The sequence below is a fragment of the Hydractinia symbiolongicarpus genome, chromosome 2, assembly GCF_029227915.1.
Source record: "Hydractinia symbiolongicarpus strain clone_291-10 chromosome 2, HSymV2.1, whole genome shotgun sequence".
In the NCBI taxonomy this organism is placed as follows: domain Eukaryota; kingdom Metazoa; phylum Cnidaria; class Hydrozoa; order Anthoathecata; family Hydractiniidae; genus Hydractinia; species Hydractinia symbiolongicarpus.
This window is the reverse complement of record NC_079876.1, coordinates 28,753,446-28,776,147: the sequence shown is the minus strand read 5'-3', so window position 1 is coordinate 28,776,147 and position 22,702 is coordinate 28,753,446. Positions and strand designations below refer to the sequence as shown.

Here is a 22,702-nt window from a genome sequence, read left to right as displayed (position 1 = left end):
ATAACGGGAAGAATCATGTAATCATATGAAATAATTCACATATTCTAACCACTAAATCCACCCCCATATGACAGAAAAAATTACTTTATTTTACACTGTAAATCTGCAATACGCATGAAATTGCGCTTTGAGAGCAAAAAATATATCGCTCTGCGATATGCCAGTTGGTACGAAAAAAGATCAATAGATAAAAAAAACAAAGTGATAAGTTTCGCATAGATAGGTACGTGTTAAGATGTTTAACAGGAAAGCATAGTCTCCCTATTGTCCGATTTTAAAATTGGTCAAATCGAGGAAAGGATTTGACTTTTGCTGTTTTGATAAAACCTTCAATCTTGGTCAAAATATGTTGAGACAATACAGTTAATTTTGAAGTTCGCCACCACAAGTAGTTGTGTGAGCTAATTTTATATTAGATTTACACGTTTTGAACTTGTCAATGTTCAGAGTGGTCTTAAGACTTAGGTTATAAGTCCAAAGTCTTAAAATGTACTAATTGTTGTTGAGGTCAGCATTATTATTATTATTATTAACATTGTCAACATTATTCTCACGAACTTTGGAGGGGCCTCGTGGGCAACGACGTGGATTATTCCAGTGCGCAGGCGCTCTAAAGAATGCGACGAGGACTTTTTAAACGCTCCGCGCGTGCAAAAGAATTGACTTTGTTGACTACATTGATCGTTAGACGGTTTTTTCTTTATATTGGAAAAAATAAGGAAAAACTACTTCGTCAGATTGTGCCTTCAAGATAACTAATTATTGCAAATCATTGCAGTTGCAAAACTTTATATGCACAACTTTCTGCAAAGGTCAATTCGCGTTGTCCAGGTGTTAAAAAGATGCCCTTCGGACGATATTGGCTAACATTATATTTCACAAAATTAAAAAAAATAACAACAAAAAAACAGTAGAAGATAAGCACAAGCTTTTAAATCTATTTTTATAGCCGTTCTCTCATTTTGCATTCTTCAACTGGTTGACATTTAAGCAAATTTAATCATTGTACTCAAAGCACTAAATCATCTTATAAATCGACGACAAATGACGTAATAACAACGTAAATACGCGTCAACAAAGACCAGCAACGGTATTTCTACGCGACTTAAAAAGGAAGGACGTGAAAAACTCGCCAGGCAGCAAACAAATCAACGCCAATAAGGCAAGATTGATGTCGTAAAAAATTAACTGCAAGTGTGCTTACAAATTATACCAAAGCAACCTCGTTACCTTGTTCTTCACCCTGGAACGAGTTTGATAGTAAGAAACAAAATGTAGCAATGAAGACATCAAGTTTAAATATTTGGATGAGTAAATTCAACCTTCACCCCAGTGCCTTTTTCTCTTTTGAAAAGGGAAATAATCTGGTGATAAGGTTGGAGTAAATGCATTTCTTCGTCACATACATTACATGACTTTCAAAGCAAATTTTTACACTATAAGGAGAAGCAAAAATTCAAAACAAGCAGTCTAATTTTTAATATAAAGTTTTTAATATAAAACTACAATCTTTCAGTTTTTTGTTCTTATAACTACGTTCAATTTTCAATCAATTTTCAGCGTCAGAGCCAACCATTTATCAAAACCTTTTCCTCTGAGAGACTGGTTTCCACGGAGAAATCCGTTTTCATACGTTAAAAATCAGTGACAAAAGTAAGATTTAATAGCCATTAAAGTACGCTTCACAAATGGAATTTTCGTCGACTTGTATCCATTTCTTTTCTCTATAAAAGTAATAAAAGGTAAAAATAAAAACACAAAATTGTGACGTCACCCATAGTCTAATGTCACAACCCAAACTGTTTTGCAAAATATTCTTTGGTCATTTACGACCTGAAAAGTTTTTTGCTTGAAATGCACTAAATTGCAATCTCGAGGCATTATTAGGTACCAGAAACTTTAGTCCGTAGTAATAAAAAACACAAAAAATCGATCATATATATACATGGCGGTAAAAAGTGACCAAATTATGTTTCAGTGACCAAATTTTGTTTCAGTGACCAAATTATGTTTCAGTGACCAAATTATGTTTCAGTGACCAAATTTTGTTTCAGTGATCAAATTTTGTTTCAGTGACCAAATTATGTTTCAGTGATCAAATTATGTTTCAGTGACCAAATTTTGTTTCAGTGACCAAATTGTTTCAGTGATCAAAGTATGTTTCAGTGACCAAATTATGTTTCAGTGACCAAATTATGTTTCAGTGACCAAATTTTGTTTCAGTGATCAAATTTTGTTTCAGTGACCAAATTATGTTTCAGTGATCAAATTATGTTTCAGTGATCAAATTATGTTTCAGTGATCAAATTTTGTTTCAGTGATCAAATTATGTTTCAGTGATCAAATTATGTTTCAGTGACCAAATTATGTTTCAGTGATCAAATTATGTTTCAGTGACCAAATTATGTTTCAGTGATCAAATTATGTTTCAGTGATCAAATTATGTTTTAGTGACCAAAGTATGTTTCAGTGACCAAATTATGTTTCAGTGACTAAATTATGTTTCAGTGACCAAATTATGTTTCAGTGACCAAAGTATGTTTCAGTGACCAAATTATGTTTCAGTGATCAAATTATGTTTCAGTGACCAAATTATGTTTCAGTGATCAAATTATGTTTCAGTGACCAAATTTTGTTTCAGTGACCAAATTATGTTTCAGTGACTAAATTATGTTTCAGTGACCAAATTATGTTTCAGTGACCAAAGTATGTTTCAGTGACCAAATTATGTTTCAGTGATCAAATTATGTTTCAGTGACCAAATTATGTTTCAGTGATCAAATTATGTTTCAGTGACCAAAGTATGTTTCAGTGACCAAATTATGTTTCAGTGACCAAATTATGTTTCAGTGACCAAATTATGTTTCAGTGACCAAAGTATGTTTCAGTGATCAAATTTTGTTTCAGTGATCAAATTTTGTTTCAGTGACCAAATTATGTTTCAGTGATCAAATTATGTTTCAGTGACCAAATTTTGTTTCAGTGACCAAATTGTTTCAGTGATCAAAGTATGTTTCAGTGATCAAATTATGTTTCAGTGATCAAATTTTGTTTCAGTGACCAAATTATGTTTCAGTGATCAAATTATGTTTCAGTGATCAAATTATGTTTCAGTGATCAAATTTTGTTTCAGTGATCAAATTATGTTTCAGTGATCAAATTATGTTTCAGTGATCAAATTATGTTTCAGTGACCAAATTATGTTTCAGTGACCAAATTATGTTTCAGTGATCAAATTATGTTTCAGTGATCAAATTTTGTTTCAGTGATCAAATTTTGTTTCAGTGACCAAATTATGTTTCAGTGACCAAATTATGTTTCAGTGACCAAAGTATGTTTCAGTGACCAAATTATGTTTCAGTGACCAAATTATGTTTCAGTGATCAAATTATGTTTCAGTGATCAAATTATGTTTCAGTGACCAAAGTATGTTTCAGTGACCAAATTATGTTTCAGTGACCAAATTATGTTTCAGTGACCAAATTATGTTTCAGTGACCAAAGTATGTTTCAGTGATCAAATTTTGTTTCAGTGATCAAATTTTGTTTCAGTGACCAAATTATGTTTCAGTGATCAAATTATGTTTCAGTGACCAAATTTTGTTTCAGTGACCAAATTATGTTTCAGTGATCAAAGTATGTTTCAGTGATCAAATTATGTTTCAGTGATCAAATTTTGTTTCAGTGATCAAATTTTGTTTCAGTGACCAAATTATGTTTCAGTGATCAAATTATGTTTCAGTGATCAAATTATGTTTCAGTGATCAAATTTTGTTTCAGTGACCAAATTATGTTTCAGTGATCAAATTATGTTTCAGTGACTAAATTATGTTTCAGTGATCAAATTATGTTTTAGTGATCAAATTATGTTTCAGTGACCAAATTATGTTTCAGTGATCAAATTATGTTTCAGTGACCAAATTATGTTTGAGTGATCAAATTATGTTTCAGTGACCAAATTATGTTTCAGTGATCAAATTATGTTTCAGTGACCAAATTATGTTTCAGTGATCAAATTATGTTTCAGTGACCAAGCCTCAAAAAATAAGAGGATAGAGAGGTTGGTTATTTTCAGATTAGCATTTTTAGATACACTTGTTATATAAAAAATGAGAATTTCTCAAATTACTTTGCATTTATGATTTTATTATCAATGTTTTATACATGACAAAAATTCTTTTTAAATATTTTAAAAAATCTGTTAGTAAAAAGTGATCATATGTTAATCAGTGACTAAAATATTTTCCCACTAAAAAATTTAACCAACTTTTTTTACCTATAAGATTATTGATTTTATGCGGAGTAGAACCTTCTACCTTAAATTTCTTATGCCTTATTTTCGCAAATTAAAAAAAACTATACTGCAGACAATAATTTAAGTGAAGCAAAAGAACTTTCGCATTTTGCGTTTTAAAAATCGCCGTTTACAATAAACTAAGCCTGGCTTCAACTTAAGAAAAAAAGCATAAAACAAAAGAATATCAACGCTGGCATCTGGTACTACATGGAATTCGTTCGCTTTGTTTTGTAGTCCGGTTTTATAATACAGTTTTTTATTCATAAATGTAAATCAGGTTTTACACAAATGTTTACGTAGATCAACTGAAAGAAGATAAAACTTTCGCCCACCTTATGTATCCATTCATATTCACCAAATTTCGAATTGAAAGTTCCCTTTTGCAATGAACGCATCTTCAATGTGAAACGCGGACCGAGCTCTTGCAGCCCTGTTTTCTTGGAATTCTTAAATATATACCTAAACAAGAGAACAAAAGGTTATAAATGTGACGAAAGCTATCGTAAGCCAACTGTTAAGATGTTGGTTATAATCTTCTATGATGATTTAAAATTAAATAGTTGACATATGTTAATAATTATTGTGTACAGTTCATACCGTGTTTACGAAATAACATCATTACTCACTGAAAAACATAAAACAAGAGTTTTTTTGTATAATTTTTTTGCATCAAAATTTTTTTAGATTTATTTTTATACCTAAAAACTTTCTAATTGTCCTCCCCTGAGCCTGGGTTTGGTACAAAGTAACTTAATTTTTTTTGGTTTGTTATTTACTTTCACAGGACTACCGTAACTCTTTAATGCTTATTTCTTCGTAACGCTCCTTCGTTTCAACGTAATCCTTTAATAAAAGCTTCGCTAAAAATATCAACTAACTTAGGAACACCCCCCGCCCCCTTCTAATGACCAATCTTTATCGCCAGTCAGCTATTTTATCAGCTGGAAATAAACCATTTATTGAGTTTAGTATTGGAATGTTTACGCAACATAATGCTTAGAATGACAATATTTCGTTTTCATATAAACACCTTCAACTCTTTAATTCGTTCCTCTATTAAACGCCCTCTTAAATCCTAAAAAGATAAATAAACGCTAGAACTTACGGTAACTAGAAAGTCAATAAAATAAATAAACTAAGCGGAGCTCTACGATCCCATTTTTATAAAGATATAACAGAACTTGGTTGTTTCCTTTCTATCTCAGACCGACCAGATCATTCTTCAAAATAATTTACCTTTTCCCAATTCCTATCGCCCTTGTAATCTCTGATAAAAATAATACAACAAACTAGCGTTAAGTGGGATTCTGGATAAGTTGGTTTTTCGTTTAGTGAGGTGGATTTTTTGGACCAACGCCCTGAAAATTTGCTGAAATAGGACTTCAATGACTTCTAAGGTAAAAGAAAGTCGTATTCTTAGATTTTACCTGTTATTTCATTTGATTGAAAACATCGTTTAAAATTTAGGTAATAAAAAGCGCCATAATTTCAAAATAAATGTTAAAAATTCATATTAATATTTTCGGACTGTATAATGAAGACAGACGTAGCGTGAAAAGCTTCTGCTTACTTTATAAAAACAATAAACAAATAAATAATAAACAATAAACAATTTTTTTTAACATTTTATCGTTTATATTATGCGAAATCCACACTGAAAATTTTTTTGCGTCGGCACACGTTTCGACCATATATGACAGCGTTTTTTTTTGCGTTGCGCATGCTGATTTAAGCATTTTCTATTGTTATTCTAAAATCACGTGTTTCCTTTATTATGTGCATAAAAATACAAAGTATTTAAAAATTTAATGTAAAACGAAAAATTATCATTAACAATAACAACAAAAACAACAACAACAACATCAACAACACAAACAAACAAAAACAACAACAACACGAACACAAACAACAACAGCAACACAAACAACAAATACAAACAACATCAACAACAAATACAAAGAACGACAACAACAACAACGACAACAACGACGACAACACTAACAACAACAACGACAATAAACAACAACAACAACAACGACAACAAGACTTAATATACATACCTATGATGTCGAAAGAATATAAAATCTCTTTGATTATGGAAGGTCACAGCTCTTCTCCCTTGAAACTGTGGATCATAGGGAAAAACAGCAGCTAGCAAACGACCCACAGAGTGTCCAAGACGCGTATTAAAATTGTTGAGTATTAATTCTGGTTTGTGACTAGTAACACGACCATGGTTCTAAAAAACAACAACAAAAATTCCAAAGTTTTTCTTACATTTTTTACAGACTAACATTTGGCGTGCATTATAGATGATTTCGTTGTTTTTTTCAGAAGTGAGCGTTTCAGTCAAAAATATTTTGACAAAATAAGTAAAAGCGTTTGTTTACTTTCTAGAATAATTACACAAATTGGTGTACTCAAATAAGCATAAAAGTGCAACGCCTTTTAAAATGTCTTTTTAAATACTTCGCAAAGCGAGGTACAAGGACGCAATTGACAATTCCTTTTTTTAATGCCATTTTTTAGAAATGTTCAATATATGACAATTTGTTACAGATATATGTGTTGTGTTCAACAAGTAACGGTGACACAAAAATGTTAGGATATAGAATCACATTTCATACCTTTATATCTTTGCTTCGACGTATAGAAGTCAGTTTGAAATGAGCAGTTGGTCCATCGGGTAAGTGAGATATTACTAACCCGTCTACATTTTTCAGTAAAGGTGAAAATAATATACATTACAAAGTAGATATATATAGTAGATATATATAAAGTAGATCATAAACTAGCCAACACTTTGCTATGACAATATTACAAAACATCTATGACGATTCATCGGATTTATTTATTAATAGCTAAATTATCCTGTATGGTATTTCACTGGAGCATTTCAAAAATATCAACAAATTTTCCTTGAAAGAACCTTAAATACAACAAAATTATTCGATTATTAGGATTATTTATGACTTGTGAAGAGCATCAACAAATCAAAATACTACACGAAGAATCCACCAACAAATTCAGGGGAGCTGCTTCATGTTATATAAATACGTCTAATTTGAAAAGATACTAGCTTTTTTTTGGTCTTCATTCACAACTACGATGGCTGTGAAACCGCGCGTGACAGCATCGGGTATAATTTTCTTCAGATCAATACCTTTTCTATTCCTATACTCTGAATTGGGCACTACTTGCAACAGATCTTCGATGAATAACATTGTTTCCTGTAAATAATAAACATATACCAGAGTGACTCCATCTGATTTTCCTAACGTTTCTGATATTTTCCTAAAAATTTTTGACTAAGATTCCGAAGAAACTTTTCCTATTTTCCATTTATTTTAGGAAAAAAGTCTATTCTTAACAGTAGTATTCTTAACATTTTCATACAAGCTCTTTGATAGTTACGCTAATTTTTTAAAAATAATGTCAATGTTAAAGAAATAAAATTAGTTGCAACAATTTTAACATTAAATTCCTGACACTTTCCCAACATTTTGATTCATCGCTTTAAGCCAAAACTTCTGACAACACAACATTATGGACAATCTGTGTACTCATAGAAAAACTTAGTCTCCTGTTTTTTAAAGTAATAAATACGACTATTTTCGAACCCTCCTCCATTTACGCATTGTTCATGGGTTTTTCAACATTCTTTATTTTACAGAAATGTAAAACCACTAAAAAAGATCAAAGACGTGATAAAATTATTTTCCACAAAACTGATTCAGAATATGTGAATACTAGTTTATGCTTGAGTGACTTAAAATATTCATGAAGCTATTCGATAATGCTTGATTTATCAATTTGTTTTAACATTAAAAAAACACATTTGCCCTGAGGGTTCTTTACCCTATTGCAATCATGTACACAATCAAACAAGGTGTGTCCAGCACTTACACCTGTGTTGTTGCTAATATTTCTCACTGAAGGTATTTATCACAAAGAAAAAAGTGTTATAACAATGATGTTCTGTTTTTGAGCGAATGCATTTTATACATGGACTAAACAAAATTAGGAAAACAAAGTTTGAACAACGAATCTAAATTAAAAAGTTTTTTTGAGTGTCTTTCAAAGACTGGAGTTTTTATAAAAGTTTTTAATCCTTTGTAATTATTGTACTAAGATATAACCAACTAAATAAAGAAGATGTTAAGTGGTAATACAAAATTCATAAATACGGTCTATTTAAAATTACATATATTCTAACTATATTCCCCTTTCTAATTTTTTGCTACTGCAGTACACCACTGAGTTTTATCTTGAACTAAACTTACGTGACTTCGTGGTCTGTTACATGTAGTAAAGAGCACTTTGGGCACAGTTTTTCCCTCAAAATATGATGCAAATTCATCAGTAGCAGCATCTTGCATTATTTCTTCGTCGTCTAAATCTACCATAGTTTCATCTTTGACTCTCATGTTATCCAAAGTTTTCTGCTGCGGTGGTTCCTGAAATTAAAAAACAGCGGTAAAAACAATGAAAAGTAATGCTGAAAATTAAGCTCGTTAATATCTTGAATGTTTACTATAATAGAATATACAGATCTTTTCCTTGCAACCTTATATAATAATGTTACATTCACTATTATGTAAATAGACATGTCTTATTTTTTATGCAATAAGAAATTATGTACCAACAAACAAAAGCTAACAGTAAATCCTGCAACACAAAAACAAAGCTGGCTTAAGAAAGTTACATATGTCATCAATTGTTGTAGCAATGGTTGCCTAAAATAAAATTTTAGCAAAACTTTGTTTTTATTAACTCCGCGTGACATTAAAGTGTGTTTTTCTAACACTCCTTATATTCAACAGGATATACTTAACCGCCTAGTGTGGACTAGTTTTAAGGCTCCTTCAAATTTTTAAAGGCTTCTTCAAATTTTTCAAGGAAGTTATAAAATTTTATATTTTCCTTATTTTCCTTTTAGAAAAGAAAAAGTTGAGGTAAATTACCCCCAAAAACATATTAAGAAGCCTTCTGAAGTACATTCACTACACTCTGTTTTTCACTGTATTTTGATAAAAGATGCTGAATATCACAACCCTGCTTGATAGGTGCCAATGGGTGCTGGTTTGATTCAAGTCACAGGTTCTATTGGCTTTATATATCGCATTTCTTAACCCGAGTATATGAGGCATGAATAATGAATAATCAAAATTTCTCACATGATACTTCTGTGATGCAGGCAAAAGTAAACTGATACTAATTCCTTCAGCCATAGGATCGAAAATTTTGAAAATTTGTTCGATTGCATTGCTGACGAAGTCTCAAAATAATAGCAAAAGACGGGTCATTTTTGTTGAAATTACTACCCAAAAGATCTGGGTACAAACGGCTTCTCCAAGACTGCAAAAAAGTTTGCTTAAGTTGTTGTTGCAGGAATCTGTTAGAGGGAAGGTGCCACAACTTAGTGGCTATAACTCTCGCACTTTGTGCAAGAGACTGGTGAATGAATGTTACCATAGCCCTGGGTTAACATAAGTCATGTGAGGGAAATTGGGGAGATGGCAAACTGTGTGGGCTATTGGATGTTGCAGGGTTTTGCTTCGCCGAGTGCAAACCCTATTTGGATTTTCACAGCTCAAAAATGAGCTAGTCATGTAAAATATGCACATCCATCTAAAGGGGAAGGGGGGGGGGGGGGGGGGGGGTTGGGGTGACCCTTATAGGCCACATTCACTTATGACTTACTCTTGACAGAGGAAGTTCGAGTCAAGGAGTCAGTGAATTTGTGAAAAAAAATTAACCAAATAGTAAAACTTATTGTCTTTTTGTTTTCTACACACACATAAACACTATTTATTTATTAACTTCACAACTTCACACATTAAAAAGCTAAGTGGATTAATGACCTAATGTCAAAGTCCACTTTGATCGCAAAGCACTACGCTGCACGGCTGTGCAATCAAGCAGCCAATGTCCACTTAAACCAGAAATGGGCCCACAAACTCAAAATAGCAGCAATTCAACAATGTCATTGGTCGAGAGACACCAAAACCATAGAAACAATGTTGATTGAACTTAAAAAGGAGGTTAAAAGTACAACAACATAAGTTTGATGGTTATTTCAGCACATACAAAATTAAAACCAAATTTAGATCTAAATATTATTATAAACAGACAACTAAACCAATGTTCCAACCACTAAGCGTGGAAATGTCCGCTGCAAGGACACACAATATTTGTATGCCTCCTCATAGATTTTAGGCAAAACCAATAAGAGCAAAGTATAGATAAATCAGTGTGTAGTTATAACAACAAATGCTAAACGTGCAAGCTAAAAAAATATTTCTCACAAGAAACGAAAACATCGATTGGAAATTGAAACTCTTGTTAATAGGTATACTTACTACCAGATTATAAGTAAATGATTCTTCATCTTTTTACCATTTTATATAGCTGCTTAAGGTTAGCTTGCAGAGACTAAGGGTACTGGTTTGTCCAGATGCTGTATTGAGCCACAAAAAGGTAAATATAGAAGGAGAATTTGCTGCAATTGATAATACAAAAATCAAAAATCTTAGTAGAAACAAAACTAAAAAATTAAATATTGAACAATTTACCTTATCCTTATTTATTACTTTGGAGCAAATTAACACAAATAGTAGAAAGCACACAAAAACAATGAGCTTCGAATTAATGGTTTCTTCAAAAAGAGGAACAGTTAACAGCCTCAAAATTTGGTCGAAAAAAAAAAAGAATACCATTGCAGAAAATCTAACCAAAAATGCAGTAAATAAAGGGAGGTATAAGGTTAAAAAGTCAATCAAATTTTGACATTTTCTGTGATCAGAAATTTTAGACCTTTTATAAGGGATGCGCATTCAAACTTTAGCAATGCGTACATATTATTTGGAATAGAAATATGGAAAACCTGACCGCTTTATTCCCCTGGTCGGAATGTCAGGTGGTACAACTTTCAGTTATTGTGAAATTTAAAGGTTAAACATTCAATGAAGAAAATAGTACAAACGGGAAAAATGCGTACATTAATATAACTGTATGTGGGATCCTATATAATAACGTAATCTTACTTTAACTACGTGATTTACTTTTTTTCACACAGTGAAATTGCTTTAACTTTCTATTGCCTGTCAGTGCTAATAATACGAGCTCTCTCTGAAGCACAATTCAAAAGATCATATTTTTTTTGTGTTGCATGTAATTCAATTCTATTTATATCTTTAAAAATCACATTAAGCACACTGAAATGATTTGCTTCTGGTATAAAGGAATATAGCAGGTGTCATTTTTAGGTTTAATTGACACGTATTTCACAACCTAGTGTCCAGGACTTAATTACTAATTCCTGTTAAAAATATTGAAAAATGTTGAAATTACAGTATAAATGATAATTTTCTTTTTTATCTTCACTACCTTCAAGCAACAGGTGGCCACTGAAAATATCAAGAATAAATATGAAATAAACATGCAACTATCTCCTCCTCATTGCAGCCATTCATTATATTATGCACACTTTGATTGCTGAGATATAAATGAATAAAAATTATACAAACATTAGAAAAGAACGTTTCGTACATGGCTATTACAGACTATCTGTAGTAATTAAAGATACGGTAGACCCTTAGAGTTAAATTTTTTTCATGCATGTAACTTCTATGCTAAGTTTCCAGTAAGTTTTAAAAAAAATATAGTAGGCAACTCCAATTTAATTAGTTGTTCTATGGGCCCGACCGACCCTAATTTTCACAAAAACAAAAAATAATAATAATAAGCAAAAAAGTTTTAAAGAAAAATAAACGACAAAAACAAACATTTTCTCATGTCATCCCATGAAAATATAATGAGCATAGAAGATAATCAACAATGTTTGTTGGTTGAATGTCAATCTACAATCATATTGAACAAGATGAATTAGGACCACCATTAGTAAGGCCACTGGAAGTTGATTCTTTGCTTGTGGTAATTTGTTTCGACATAACTAAAATTCACAATGCGGTAATTTTGTAATTTTTATGTGATTTATAACAACAATTTCACTAAAAACTTTACTTTCACTAAAATAGTTATAGCACAAGTGAAAAACAAGACAGATTATTGCCATAACACCCTCCTTTATTAGGATTAATATATATGTTTAAAATTACGCTAGCTAAACTGTAATACAGCAAGACTTTAGTCGATACCATTTACGAAAAATAATTAAAACAAGATAGAATACACTTGTCATAACACCCTCCTCTGTTATGAACTTCTTTAAAATTGATTTTAACGCTGCAAGAGATTTTAAAATTTCTCAACTAAACAACCATAGCCCAAAAAAGAATTTGCACTTAAATTTAGACTTTCCTATAAAACTGGGCAAAAAACTCTAAAATAATACTAAAATTGTTTGTTTTAATATTTTAAGTGGGGAAGAATAACTTGCTGTATAAATTTTGAAAGAAAACAAGTATAACATGCTGTATAACTTTCTTCATAACAATACAAGAATATTCTTTACACCTTTCAAAACAACACAGGAAAAATTTTTGCTGCATAACTTTTAAAAACAAGTTTTTGAGCATGCAAGTATTTTTATCTTTTCATCTTGAGAACTAGTTACATTTTTTAGCGAGACAAATTATTATTTTTCCTTGGCAACTAAAAAATATATAACTATGTGAGTTAAGCGAAAATAAATAGAAAAAAAAGGTTGTCGAAACACCCTCCTCTGTTGTTATTTTTTATTATTCTTTTTGTAGTTCTGACCATACATTCTCGATAAAATTATTTTATTTTGCCGACCGACTGACCGACTGACCGTAAGTTACTATCAACTTCGCCTGTAGAACATCTAATTAAGTTGGAGTCGCCTTATATAACCGTTATTTTGGTGGGATAAAACAGGAAAAATGTATTTCTTTGTAACATTATCTTTGATCTTGGCCCGAATATGAGTCACAAATTTAACTTTCTTTTAAACACCCACACTCTGTATACACCAATTCAACATAGCACAAGACCGCGTTAATAAAAAGACTGGGACGAGTTTGGGGTAAAAAAAACCGCTCTGGCAGTCACCTTGTGTTGTGAGTAAAGTAGTGACAGAAGTTGTTTGACTTTCTAGTCTTATTAAGATGGGTCCTGCGAATTGTGCTGTTGTTGGGTGTATGAATAACACGAGGAAATTGGAAAAGTGGAGGAAAAGTATTTGCACAGAGCATAATAGTCAGCCTCAAACTAAAGGAACTTGTGCCTCCTGTCAACCACCACCATATCGCCTGTTTTGTTTTCCCAATACCAATCGTTATTTAGCTAATCGTTTGGAATGGGTACAGAGAGTTAAAAAATAAAAGATGATAAATCTGCGTGGAGTCCACGTCCAAGTGACAGGGTTTGTAGTGAGCACTTGCTTGTTAAACTGGCTTCCTCGAGAGGCTATTAGGGATCATTTGCCAAATATTTACAAGAAAATGGGACATTACAAGCTGCGCTGCATTATTGACTGCACAGAAGTTTTTATCGAAAGACAAAAATCTTTACAGCTTCAAGCACAAACCTGGTCAGATTACAAAAGCCATAATACAATTAAATTTTTAATTGGAATTTTTCCTGCTGGTTTCATCACTTTTCTGTCAGATTGTTATGGTGGTCGAACGTCTGACAAGTACATTTGTGAGGATAGTGGGTTTTTTGATGCGCTGGAAAGACATGATGAAATAATGGAAGACAGATGGTTCCAAATAAAAGAAGATCTACTTTTAAGATTTTGTAGTTTAAGTATTCCACCAGGTGCTAGAATAAAGGCACAAATGACCACTGAAGAATGTAAACGTACTAAAGATGTTGTAAATTTGTGGATTCATATTGAACAAGCAATTAATCGCATGAAAATGTTTCACATTCTCAAGTATGTGTTACCAACCACCATGCTTCAACATGCAGATCATATTGTTCGAACCTGTGCTGCTCTGTGCAATTTAAAGCCATGCCTCATACAAGCAAAATAATCTTGGTGAAGAAAAAAACGGCTTTTTTTAAAGCCACATATCTATAAAAAACATTATTGGCAAACACAAAATGTTTTGTGATTTAAATTTTTTTAATTTTGTTTTTTAAGTTTTACCTTACTTTCCTCAACTTATGCATAACAAAACTTGTTTACTTACCTTCTTACCGGAACAGTCTCAACCAAATAATATTTTTTATAAATGTGTGACTATAAAAATAGCCTTTTTATTGTTTTTATTCCATATATACCATTTATTGTGAGAACGTGTGTTTAAGATAATGCACATAGAAGGAAGACAATTTTTTTTTAAGATCGTTCCAAAACTCAGGATCAAACTGAACTTTCTCTACGAAAAAACCATACTGAGTCCAAACGAAAAAGTTGCAAAAGTTTAAACCAGTAACTCCCATCTGCATTTGACACTGGGTAAAATACTGATGATTTTTGTTCAGAACTAACTTCCCTTTAACATATTTTAAATAAGGTAGATGCATTTTAGGATAAGTCTGTCTGGACTAGCACCTATGACTGGAAAAACCCTGTCTAAAAATAACCCACATTCAATGACTTCAACATTCTTATGACCTTCAGAATAATACTCATAAAATTTATTCACTGCATTAACTTCCATTGAGCGTCCATACTTTAATGCTAGAATATTTGGACTAAGGAACAGAAAACCCGGAAATCTTTTGAAACAACTGCCAAAAATTTATGGTACATCCACCTTTCACAAACTTTTCGACTGGTTTTCACTTTATGAGCTCTGGATGCAGTTATGACACCTTTGCGAAAGGCATACCAGTTTTCATTACAGCATTGACCTCGAGTAATAATTTCAATTTGCTCAATATTTGATGGTGAAAAGTGTACTGCAACACTGCTATGAAAATTTTCAATAGAATTAGACATTAAAACGACATCATTGATGCTTAACAAGGGCATTGGGGTTCGGTAACTTGCCAGTGACAATCTCACGCATGAAATCTATTTCCGGTTTTGGAACAGCCGTTGAAAGAGTGCTGTCTGGAACAACCTTTTCAAGTGCAGCAGCTACATCGCAAAGCTTCAAAGGTTTAAATGACACATCAAAGGAATTATAGTCTTTCTTTGATGTACTTGAGAGACCCTTTGATTTTTTTACCTCTCTTTCCAAAATCATCACGTTTAAATGTAACATCTTTGATCTTGACCGGTTTTACCTCTGTACGGTTAGGGAGCCACTCACACATATTGGTCAGTCCAAGCCTAACCGCTGCTTCAAGACGAAATAACAATGCTGCTATGTGATTGCAGGTCTCTGACATACCAGCCATGCAGTCACAATGTGCAGACTTAATTTTGCCATTACTTTTTGTCACAAAAATCCAAAGGTTATGTGGAGGGTCATTTATACGCTGTGATGGTCGACAATCAGCCTTTAAAAAACAACAACTAGAGGTTGGTTCAACTTCATGGTACAATATTGGGCCAAGATAAGCATTACTAAAATAGCTATAAGCTTTTGAACTTTTGTAATCCTTCAAATCTGAACTACCAAGCTCACTGGGGTTAAACATTAGGTAATTAAATATATCAGCATACAGTATGCATGGCCAAAACTTTATGCCATCATTCTCACAGAGCCATCCAGAAGGAAGATACTTTGGATCAGGAAGTACAACACCAGATTCACTGACTGTAACCTTAGCCTGGTAATCTTTATGTAAAGCTATCTCTACCTCCTCTGCTGTTTTGATGACTGGAACATTATTTTCGCTAGCTGCAAACACCCTAGCTACTAATTCGCATTTTCTCCCGCTAACCTTCAGACCTCTCAATCTCAAATACCTCTTTAACTTGTCTACCTTCATCTTCTCTATCATTTCAAACTCCATACTTATCTAACAATACTAACTACTCAAAACAACTTTCTTTCCTTCTTCCTTCTTGTACAACTAAGACTAATTTCGATTAGTTTTGTTTACCCCAAATTCGTCGTAGTCTTTTTATTAACGCGGTCTCACGCTATGTTGAATTGGTGTATTAAAATTAAAGACTTTAAATTATTATAAAAATAATTCACAATGCACACTGTTATTAGCAAGCTATAAATTATTCAGCATTTTTTTAAATACTGTTAAGTTATACTGTTATACTTTTCCTTTAAAGGCTAAAATACACTGTCATTTTTCAATGATCATTTTCCAATAATCATTGTAAAATGACAGTGTACACAGGAAAAAATGTTATTTTTGACACTCTCTTTTCCAATGATCCTTAAAAATTAAAAGTTAAACATGTTCAACTTTTAATTTTTCAATTACATTTTTTTTTAATTGTTTTAAATCGAATCCATTGCTTTCGCACATTAGGCATAAACATAGTTGAAAACAAAAATTTGAACAAGATAATTCACCCGAAAATAAAGACGTAAGAAGCGACTGAAAATTTTATTGAGATTTGGAGAAGCCAGCCTTTTAGCAGGAATTGGGTTGCGTAAATGTGCTGTTTTTTTCTCAATGTCAACTTTCATGAGATTAAGGAGCTCATAAAAAATATTTGGCGGCATTCTTAAAAATCGCGTATACTCTGCAATTTTTTCAATGCGCAGTTCATTAAGAGTATTGTAGATGCCAAGTTCAGTTTGCCTATTCAACCACCGCTTCACCCCATACATTTCTTTGCTTTTTTTTCTACGTTTAAATATTTTTTTTTGATAACATATACACAACAACAGCAGCTGCTATTTCTTCCTCAGAGTCCATGTTACAAAGAAAAACATGCTTAGGTTTTATGTTTTTAATCATAGTGTATTTGCGTCAAAATTTGTCATTTTTAATGTCATTGTAATGCATCATTGAAAAATGATAGTGTATTTCAGTCGCTTTTATATTTTTTTTTCTATTATCATCGTTTTTATGTGCACGTTTAGAAGCCATGATTCACATTTATCAATACAACCTTTCAACTTACTTTTATTTTATACTGAAAATATTTCAACTCATTAATTATTAAAAGGGTTAAAATTCCAATGCAAAGAAATGTTTAAGCCTTTTTTCTCGAAACGAGAAATTTGGTTGATACATTGCCTGTTTGTGTTGGTAACTCTCCTCCATATCATTGAAAACTAGCGAAACAATTTTTTTGAAACAGTCACATGTCTGGCTGCAAATTCTTGTTTTTTTTTATTTTGAAATTTGAATAATTATCGAGTTATCGCTGAATGATTCATCAAACGAGTTAAATTTGTGGATTTATGTAGTATTTTAGACAAAAAACATTATTAATGAATAATTTTTTTAAAAAAATGTAGTAAGATATTGTAGAGCTGAATAAAAGCAATTCAACGATGTATGGAAAAAAATTGATGGGGGGGGGGTGTTACCAAAGCTTTACCAAAGGAGGGTGTTTTTTGTTTGGAATTCTTTTTCTCCATTCAAGTTTGTTTTCACGAATTTATTTTCTTATATTCTCGTAGGGAATTTAACCATGCTTTATAATATATAAAAATGTTTTTAAAAAAGGGACATGTTAAGGAGATAATTCACATAAAAAAACAGGAATTTTACTTTACATTTAAAGTATTTAATGGTAGGAAGGGAGCAAGAGTTATTATTGGCTAAAACTAATGTCTACAAATAAAAAGGAAACAGCATTGTCTGATTCAGTACTGTCGGCATTAGCAGAAGATCGAATTGCTCAAATTAATTTTAATTCATCATTATTTTGGCAATCAGAGACAAGAATGTTAAGACTGAGAGAGTCGCTAGCACAGACACTCGGTTCTCGTGTTTGGGCTTCACAAGTTTAAACATCCCCCACTTGTCTCCAGCATAAAAAAAATGACACAGCAGAGAACACACGCATATGCTTATAAAATGATTAGGAAAGTAAAACTACGCTGAATTTTTTCCTTAACACAATACACGTTATGCAAAGGTGCTGGTTAGTAAAAAACTATTAACTCCTTAAAAAAGCTGAAATGCGAGTTATACTATGTGCGGATTATATACTGGAAAATACGGTAATAAAATCATTGCGGCTATGCAACAGAACAGCAATAGGCAACAAAAACCATGTTGATAGCCTAATTAAGAGAAATAAATCCCCTAAATAGGCTGTTGTACAGTACAGTCCGAATGTAATCTACTACGGACGTGAAAATTGCATGAATAGTTACACAGAACAATAACATTGCGATAGCTATTGTTTCTTTAAGAAAATAATTGCCTCGCTGATAAACAATGACCCCACGCGATCGATTGTTTATTCACAATTGGTTGCAAGATCAATTTTAGCAATCTATTTTGCGCAAACTCTTTTGAAATTTTTAATTGAGGTAATTAAGCGTTTTTTGGTCGCATTTTAAAAGTTTAAAATCGAAAAGCGGCGATAGAAATGTTTTTAAATCGCATTTAAAAAGTTTATAAACGAAAAACGGAGATAGAAATGTTTTTTTAGATCACATTTTAAAAGTTTAAGAACGAAAAATGGTGATTGAAATGTTTTTTTAAGATCGCATTTTAAAAGTTTAAAAATGAAAAGCGGCGATAGAAATGCTCTTTTAGGTCGCATTTTAAAAGTTTATAAACGAAAAGCTGCATTTAATAGTTATAAACAATGCTTCTTGTATGTTTCTTAAATTAAACGCGCTGGAATCTTTTTAAGTAATTAAATCAACAATACATTCTCACACAATGTATTATAAAACTTCGTGAAAGATTTTTATTACTTAATTACTTCATGCTAATAGGGAATAGCTTATCAATACATTTACACAATGCATCTCACTATTACAAGAAATATAATTGCTCCAATATTTCTTCGCGAGCGCATTGTTTTTTAACACCCAAATATAAACTCCCAAAACCCTTAGGGGATTTAATTATAACAAAAGACAAACGACTGCCGTCCTCCACGCAAAGGTGTGAAATTAGCGTGTACGCGGTAGATTAGATTCAGACTGACTGTAACCTAATTAGGCTATCATCTCCTAATAAAGCCATTCTGATAGCCTAATTAGGATATAAAATCATATTTTTAACGTTTGCCAAAAAATATACACATTCGCGTCCATATTACTTGTTGTTTGGATTCTTACCAATGCTGCAGTCTAACTCATCAAAATTTTAATAAAAACTAATGACGAGTCGATGAAATATTCACATTTATTTAAATTTCTGCGAAAATGACCTAATTAGGATATCAAACCGCCTAACAGGCTATCAAACAGCCTCATATCGTACGAGGGTGCCAATAAGCCGTAAAAAGTGCAGGCCTTTTTGGCCGAGTTTGGCGTTTTAAGAAAACTTCAGGTATTTGCCCCAAAAACCACATAGTCCCGAACAATACCCAAAAAAAAGATTCACCACAAATGGCTCTCAAAGAATTATTTAAAAAAGTATAAAAATTAAAATGAACTATGTGGTAGCGAAGCTCTTAAAAGAACTGTTTTTTTATGATTTACTTGATTAATAAGATTTACTTGATAGATACTTATATATAAACTTTATTCACTCCTTTCTCTTCAAACGCTTCTTTAACTGTTGTCCGCCATGTTTATGTTACAAGGTGTTGTATTTCGGGAATGTTCTAGGCGAGTTCAGACGTGCTTGGGAAAGCGGACAACAGTCAATTTAATTTGAAATGTCGCCCGAACTCGCCCTGTATATGGGCGGCGTTTGCGGGTTATCTGTACCCTCTTTGGAAAGGCGATGTTTGGCCAGAAAGAATCTTCTAGTTAGGTCTTTATAAGCTAATGCTATGCGCAAAATATTTTGCCGATTTTTATCAATATCTTTTAGTTCCGTAGTACAAATGCGACGTTTTTTTCAAATATCAAAGGTTTGAAATTTGGCTGCACAAAGAGAGTGAAATAAAGATGCGGATATCGCGTTAGTGGTGATTTTTTTGCTTTCAAAAAATCTTCATAGCTTAATTAGGATAGCATAGCTAAGTTAAGTTAGGCATTCCTCTCCTAATTTGGCGAATAGTTTATGATATCCTAATTTGCTGTTTTCCCTGACTGATAAATGTTTAGCTAAGTATATAATGTATTTTTTATTAAACATGACATTGATATCTTCATGTCTTAATACACACCTTACATGTTCACAGGTGATTAGCTATAGCTAGAAATAAAAGAAAAAATTAACAAACACCTTTTCTTCCTCTCCATCATCTTTTTCCCTTTTTCTTTTCTCCCTTCTTTTTCTTTTTTCCTTGTTCTTTAACTGTTTTTCTTTTCTGTATAACTCACTTCTGAGTATCTTATTTTTAACATCTGACAAATCTGTTTTTTTAGGTAGTTTTATGGATTCTTCTTCATTTTTAGAGTGTTTTCCATGCTTCTTCTTATCCGCCATCTTGTATTTTGTTTACTCCGCTCGCGTGAATGATGAGCCGATAAGATTGCCAGATTGCCACCCCCCCTGGGGATAAAAATTTGTCGTCGCGCGCAGTAGTCACTTTTTACGCGGTAAAATCAACCTTGTCTCTAAGACTTGTTAAGTTTTTCTGTACTAGGCCAGAACCTGGATAAATCAAGATGATATAACGTAAAATATCATTTACCGGTCTTTATACAACACCGTTTACTGCAAGCCTATTGTGCAGACCAGCAAATATACCTGTACAGATAGCTGGCGTAGCGAGAAAAACGAATTTAAAGCCCTGACAATTTCGTGCAACGAAGTATTATGTTTTATTTTAGCAACCTTGTGCCATGGTCCCTTGCCTAGAGTCCCTAGCAACAGGCGGCTTAGGACGAGCATTAGTTTGGCTCGTGCCATTTATTTACAAGACTTTTGCATTTTATTTCACATTCCGTAGATACATCTAACCCTTTAAAATTAGGCATGAATAGTTAATCAAGACAGTATTGAAGTAAGTTTAATGAGTTTAAGAAAAAAGTAAAAAGCATATCACACCCTTCTTATGTTTACCCGCGTCACAAGTTTTTACAAACTGCTCTAAGCCACATATGCGAATATCCAAAAGAAAATAAACACACTCCAGTTTTCTCTCCGGGCTTCTTCACTTTATAATTGAATTTCCGCGCCCGAAGGCGTAGGAAATTCTTTAAAACCGTCGTTTTTTCTTTCGGAGCATTTTTTGAGAAAAAATCGACCCTGGGATTTCAGGTTGGTCCGTCACAGATGTAAACTTCGTACCCAAGCTCCTTAACTACTGGGAAGTCTAGTATTGACGCTTCAGGCCAAAATTGGTATTTGTTTTCGACAAAATTTGGCACAGTTAACAAAAATAGTATGTTGAACATAATGGTGACATAATAATTGGGATTTTTGTCACCTAAATGTCATTTTAGGCCAAAATTGGTCCAAAAATTAGAACTACTTTATTTTCAACAAAATTTGGAACAGTTAACAAATAAAGTATGCTGAACATGATAGTGACATCAAAATTTTGATTTCTTCTTACCTAAATGTCATTTCAGGCCAAAATTGGTCCAAAAATTAAAACTACTTTATTTTTAACAAAATTTGGCACAGTAAACAAATAAAGTATGCTGAACATGATGGTGACATCAAAATTTTGATTTCTTGTTACCTAAATGTCATTTTAGGCCAAAATTGGTCCAAAAATTAAAACTACTTTATTTTTGACAAATTTTGGCACAATTAACAAAAAAAGTATGCTGAACATGATGGTGACATCAAAATTTTGATTTCTTCTTATCTAAATGTCATTTTAGGCCAAAATTGGTCCAAAAATTAAAACTCCTTCATTTTCAACAAAATTTGGCAAAGTTAACAAAAAAAGTATGCTGAACATAATGGTGACATCAAAATTTTGATTTTTGTCACCTAAATGCCATTTTAGGCCAAAATTGGTCCAAAAATTAAAACCACTTCATTATCGGCTAAATCTGGCACAGTTAACAAATAAAGTATGCTGAAAATGATGATGGTACAAAAGTTTGGTTTTTGCCACCTAAATGTCATTTCAGGCCAAAATTTATCCAGAAATTGAAACTGCTTTATTTTCGACAAAAATTGACACAGTTAATAAAAAAATTATGCTGAAAATGATGGTCACATCAAAATTTTGATTTTTTGTCAACTAATGCCGTTTAAGACTATAAACGTTTCAATTGCAAGACTTTCAACCATGAATGATAGGCTGTATTTTTTGCTAGCAATTTCTTTTAAAATGTGAGTTTATTATGACACGTTTCGTTTTGTTTGCGTTTGTTGTAAGATATAATGTCACTGATGGGCTTTATCTTCAGAGGTTCATGCACCAAACCCCTTCGAATGTTTGGCACAATAACACAACGAATTAGCAGGTTTTCATCAAATATTTTGGTAGCGCGCGGAAATTCTTAGAGCCCCCAGGGCTTCTTGTTGGAATTAAGTTGGAATGAAAAATATTTTTTCTGTGAAAGAAAAACCTTGTCGCCAGGGTATTTTTAGGTCTTACATTAGGAAATTTCTA

General features: G+C 32.3%; 2 protein-coding genes across 2 annotated transcripts; both read right to left on the bottom strand.

Annotated features, from left to right (window-relative positions):
• Window positions 1-1,455: 1,455 nt before the first annotated feature.
• On the bottom strand, window positions 1,456-20,705 carry LOC130630530 (ribosome production factor 1-like). The gene is made up of 7 exons (XM_057444056.1): window positions 20,407-20,705; window positions 8,580-8,753; window positions 7,373-7,526; window positions 6,924-7,006; window positions 6,357-6,535; window positions 4,629-4,755; window positions 1,456-1,724 (listed from the first exon to the last, which is right to left on the bottom strand). Exons 1-7 carry the CDS (start codon window positions 20,608-20,610, stop codon window positions 1,683-1,685), a joined length of 963 nt encoding a protein of 320 aa, XP_057300039.1. The 5' UTR covers window positions 20,611-20,705; the 3' UTR covers window positions 1,456-1,682.
• Window positions 10,107-20,400, bottom strand: LOC130630531 (uncharacterized). The gene has a single exon (XM_057444058.1). The coding sequence runs from the start codon at window positions 16,138-16,140 to the stop codon at window positions 15,361-15,363; it is 780 nt and encodes a 259-aa protein (XP_057300041.1). The 5' UTR covers window positions 16,141-20,400; the 3' UTR covers window positions 10,107-15,360.
• Window positions 20,706-22,702: the final 1,997 nt, after the last annotated feature.

Excerpts from the sequence above, each read along its gene's own strand:
- LOC130630531 (XM_057444058.1), bottom strand. The coding sequence starts at position 16,140 with ATGGAGTTTGAAATGATAGAGAAGATGAAGGTAGACAAGTTAAAGAGG.
- LOC130630530 (XM_057444056.1), bottom strand. The coding sequence starts at position 20,610 with ATGGCGGATAAGAAGAAGCATGGAAAACACTCTAAAAATGAAGAAGAA. Across the intron at positions 4,756-6,356 it reads ATATTCTTTCGACATCATAG|GTATATATTTAAGAATTCCA; the intron begins GTATGTATATTA and ends TCTCTTGTTTAG. Across the intron at positions 1,725-4,628 it reads AATATGAATGGATACATAAG|AGAAAAGAAATGGATACAAG; the intron begins GTGGGCGAAAGT and ends TTACTTTTATAG.